Source organism: Agrilus planipennis, unplaced genomic scaffold, assembly GCF_000699045.2.
Source record: "Agrilus planipennis isolate EAB-ADULT unplaced genomic scaffold, Apla_2.0 scaffold13, whole genome shotgun sequence".
In the NCBI taxonomy this organism is placed as follows: Eukaryota; Metazoa; Arthropoda; class Insecta; order Coleoptera; family Buprestidae; genus Agrilus; species Agrilus planipennis.
The window spans coordinates 2189993-2195026 of NW_020439040.1; the positions used below are offsets into that span (position 1 = coordinate 2189993).

A 5034-nucleotide genomic window follows, 5' to 3' on the forward strand; every position below is an offset into this window, starting at 1 on the left:
AGATCGGCTAGAACTGTACAGTACTAGACGAAAATGTTTAGCAATTTCTTAAAACAAAAATGTATATAAATTAACAATAGAAAACAAAGCAAAAGTTTTATAGGTGTGTAGAACGTTAAGTTAATTCACTTGTTATTATTTTTGGCTAAACACGCTTTTAAAAAAAGCATATTCTTAAATTTTAACGGGGCAGTTTAAATAATTTTGCAAATGGTACTGTACACTTTTGTCTAGTTCTCGCTCGATGATCGGTGGAGAAATGAGCTCCGCAGAAAAATATGATTGAATTTGGAATTATGCTACGGCGCATCCTAATAATGGGAAAGGGCATATCTCTAACTTATTGAAACGAACAGTACCTGTCGTAATCAGCCTTGCAGTACAGTTTGGTGTTTCTTGTGTAACAGGAATGATTGAGGGGCACCCTGCAGACACAGCACACTAGACAGTGCTCGTGCCAGCTCGCGTCTGCCACCCTCATCAGGTACCGATCGTGGATCTTCTGGCCGCAGCCCTCGCAGATCTCATACGTCTTTTCGCATTTTATTAGGTGGCCTCCGCCTCTGATGCCACCCCCGCCACCGCCGCCGCCGACGTCTCCCGTGCCCAGGTTGCCCACGACGACCCCGTCTGTAACAAACATCCGTTTCACCGTTTTATTAATGTAACGTATTCCACCTTTGAAACAGTTTCAAAATGGTTCGGATAATAAGGGCATTATTTTTACTCTAATATAAGATTGAATCCGGTCCTGGCTCTGGTTGTAGTCTCTCCTAAATAATTGTTCAAAATGTATTAACGGGCTACGTATTTATACTTTACATATGTATAACACAGAATTAAATACATCACAACTGTTTTCTACTATGGTAATATTTTATGAAAATTTAACTTCTGACAGATGAACATCCTTTATTGTTATCATACTTATTGCAATGATACCTGATAAAAATAAATACCATGCGGAAGATTTCTACAGGGACTATGATAGAACACGAAATTACTAACAGGCAAAATAAAGAATTTTTTTGAATAAGTACCCAATACAGGTAACTCAAAAACTAATTAATTTGCCAAGAAAAAGGTTTTTATTAAATGAATACTAACAACCAATGTTTCGACCACAATTCATAGGTTTCTTTACTTCAAAAAGCGTCTGGATCAGATAGAAACATTTGAGTCTAGAAATGGGCTTAGGTAATCATCAAGCGACCAGAAATGGTCCTGATGGAGTTACCCTGTGTGGACTTGATTTAAGTCACATTTTTTGCCATTGATCTAGGTTCAGTCTTAGTAGGGCTCTCCGACATCAAGACCAAAACAGTCTAAATAGGTTCAGATAGGGTATCACCATTAGGGCAGAACAAGGTAATAGAGGATTGAAATGACACGTCAGTCTTAATAAGAAATGTCGTAAAAGGAAACTTAGTTTAAGAATTTTTAGAATAAGTTCAATAGTTGCAGAAGTTAACCCCTAGATAGTCAAGATTTATAGATAATAAATTACAAATATATTATTCCTAAATTCAAATAATTCCAAAGAAAATATTTATCAGTATTTCCGATTTAAATGCTAAGCTAAAGTTGTTTATTACATTTTTTATCAAGATATCATGCTTTGAAATCGTCCCTTTCTTATGCCTATTATTACGCCAGATATATTGGGGTAGGTGATCAATTTATAAGTTGCGAAGTGTCACAATTACGTTTTCTTCAGTAAGCAGCAAATTGTTCGTCACACGTAACCCTCTATTATATCATCCATCCCCAACATTTTTTCATCACCCTTTTTTCACGGCTCCTTAGCCACCACGCTAATGGATCACAATGCGTTAAGAACAAATCGCGCCATTATCATTCCCTTGCTCTCCAACGCGAAATTAAGTTTATTATCATGCAGGAAACCTTGGAAACGGTAAAACCTTTTCTTTGTTCGAATTTCGACACCGGTGAGCAAACACACTTAGACCTTCGGATCAGGATCAGTCATTAGAGTCCTTCCGGGAGGTGCTTGATGCGCACTCTTAAGCACATTTTATACTTTTTCCACGACGCGATGCCCGGAAAACTTTAAATAACGGTCGTGCTCGGAATTAGGAATAAAGAAATGAGAATATTGGAGGTAACTCAGAAAGATTGTTAAAGCTTATTATTTCACATTATGCAGAATTCCATTTTCACTACAATTTCATTGAATTTGTTTATTTAAATCAACAAATTTGATTGCTATTTTGTTTTACCCTAACACAGGGTCATTGCCCATGAATCAAATATAATGAAAATTTATTTGGACTGAAAAAGTTAAAACGTTTGAAACTTTATCAGACGGAGGAAACTTTCACATAAAACATTTTCATTTTTCTTAAGAATTTATATCGGATAAGCGCTACCTATTACCGTTAAGTTTGTTTTTACACATGAACAAAATTTGGATGCTATTGTTTCATCCCAAAAGGACATTAGTTTTCTTTTATGTACAACAAATGTCATTTCTTTTAAGATTATTTCTAAAACACCCTGTAAGTTCCTTCACGTTTATGCATGAAATGCAGCAAATATTGTTGGCATCTTTCGAGAAATAAGTCAGTCCTAGATAATTGAAGAGTCTTGTTTTGTTATAAGGAAAACGTAGAAAAGATTTCCACGAAAAAAAATTTTGAATTTTAAATAAACCCCAAAAGAAATGGCAAACTTTATTTCCGTTGCCCAACATAAGAATGTTACGTTATACAAGAATCTTGTTAAAAAATGGTTATTCTTGACCAAAGGAATTAAACAGGATCATGTCAATTATTTACCATATATTTTACGAATAACTCCTTAACATTAGCATTTAGATACACCTTTTCTTTCTAAAATATCTCAAGTAAAAGACACCGGATTCATACTACTAAATGATGAGTGCTTTTGTCATCTTTACCGCCTGTTCTGCTGCAGTCCATTCCTGGGACGCTGTTGTGGTCTGGCAGCATGGTGGTGTTAAGATTTAAATGCCGGTAAAACTCTAACATATTACAACCCCAATCCGCACAAACTTTATTTATTATTAAACACTTCAATTGCACACCACTCTCTTGCTGTTCAAGTTCTATCCGAAATACGCGCACAGTCCCGTAAATGGATTTAGCAGGAGCATGTCACAACGACGACAAACTTTTGAAGATCCTGAAAAACATGCATGCAGTGTCGTCAGTTAGGTAAACTATAATACTATAGATTGTCACTGACAGCAGATATCGCGATATCAGCAGCGATTTTGCGCCCCATCCGCCCCCTTGGGGACGGGCACGAAGCCTCCCGATTCCTACGCGAGGGATGTGTAGTTCCAGGCTGACGAGGAACGGGAAAAGGCGTGCGCCATGCCATTGGGCGGAACCCTGTTCATCCCTACCAAAGGATGCAGGATAAAACGCAGAATCGTCTGCGCATTCTAAGACTATACCTGACCCGATATTTGTCCTCTTTTTGATGGGATTTTTATGTTATCACAGGCGCAGCAATTGAAACAGGACTCCCAGTCCAATACTCGTGAAAACGATCTCTCTCTCTCTCTCTAGTGTCTGTATTTATTACCTACATTAAACTAGACTTAACACAAACTAACATTTCCAACAGGAATCTTTAACAAAATGCCTCATTGGCAACATTAACGCACATCAAAATCGCTAGGAATCCACACTCGAAATATAAAAGTTAAAAAACTTTTTATATACATATTCAAATAGATATCAAACCCTTAGACTATCTAGTACCCTAAAAGCTCACGACTTACTGAATTTCTAGTGANCCAAAAAAAAAAAAAATTAACCACTTTTGTAGCCTATTATCTATGTATTATACACCTAATAGAGATATATGTGTGAAACTGTATAACACAGAAGCGAAACCACAAAAGCATTTGCTGAAGTATTTCAAAATAAAGGACAAATTGATTCGTTACCATTTGAAAAGAAAATGGACAAAGCCACCATTACCGAAGTAGGCAAACCTAGCCAAAGGAAGAATGTCCTCATAGTAGGACGTCTGATCATCGAATAATAACTTCAGAAATAACGAAAAAAACAAATTGTGCACTTACTAAATTATATAAAGTGAAAATTTTTTCAAAGAGCACTGAATCAATTTGGATAAAATTTATACGGAACCATCTCTGAAGTATGACCTGCCAAACAAATAATGAATTTTCAAAATCAATTCATAATTGGCAGAGTAATCGTGTAACAGACAAAAAATATATAAAACACATTATGCGTTCCTATAAAATTTGAGGGTCTCCCTCGATTTTTCTGGGATCCCACCATCAAATCCTGACTTGGTACCAATAGGACCACCCGGGAAGTATACCCTTTTAAAATAAAAACGAATTTTTCGAATCGGTCCAGGTGTCTGAATAATCGTAGAACATACATTTCTTTTTATAAAAAAAAGAAGTTCCGACGAATTGAGAATCTCCTTTTCTTGAAGTCGGGTATAAAGTGTGTAACTCCCGAAAAACTCATACCTTTATCCTTATCCTTATCCTTTCGATGTTACGTCCTAACCGATGGGACAATTTTTTATCCGTTTTCATTTCATTTTTCCAATCGACTGAGTGTGTGGTAGAATAGCACATATGCTGAAAAAAGTCACGGTTGAAAGGACCGCAGCACATGAGACATGTCCTGGCCGATCCTTGTACAAGTGGTACACTGTCAGAGGTCTCTCAAAAGTACCGCAAGGTACAATGGGACGCAACGAGGTATCGGGCTAATTATTCTCTCGTACGAGATGTGTGTTTGAATACACTAAACCACCACCACCACTACCTACTAGGGTTTGCGTTTATATGTATACATACGTAAGGTTACTACATCCTCGTATAACAACGATTTTATTAGGACTCTCGAGAGTCCACGCAAACGACGATGGCTTTTGAAAATGCTCGGTTGAAGAAATTCACGAGTGCACACCATCATCATGTCATCGTTCAAGTGTGTTGTCGTTACGCAACAATGGATTTCTAGATCTGTTTTGTGTGTGGCATTTATTGTCGTT

General features: G+C 36.9%; 1 protein-coding gene across 1 annotated transcript in view; it reads right to left on the bottom strand.

The window, feature by feature from the left end:
- LOC108744294 (LIM homeobox transcription factor 1-beta) overlaps positions 1 to 3183 on the bottom strand; it is a 14047-nt gene extending 10864 nt beyond the window's left edge. Inside the window, exons 1-2 of the mRNA XM_018479998.1 lie at positions 2921 to 3183; positions 360 to 630 (exon numbers count right to left, since the gene is read on the bottom strand). Coding sequence (XP_018335500.1) covers positions 360 to 630; positions 2921 to 3011 — 362 coding nt within the window. The 5' untranslated portion in view covers positions 3012 to 3183. The remainder of the gene's footprint in view (positions 1 to 359; positions 631 to 2920) is intronic.
- Between the last annotated feature and the right edge of the window lie 1851 nt (positions 3184 to 5034).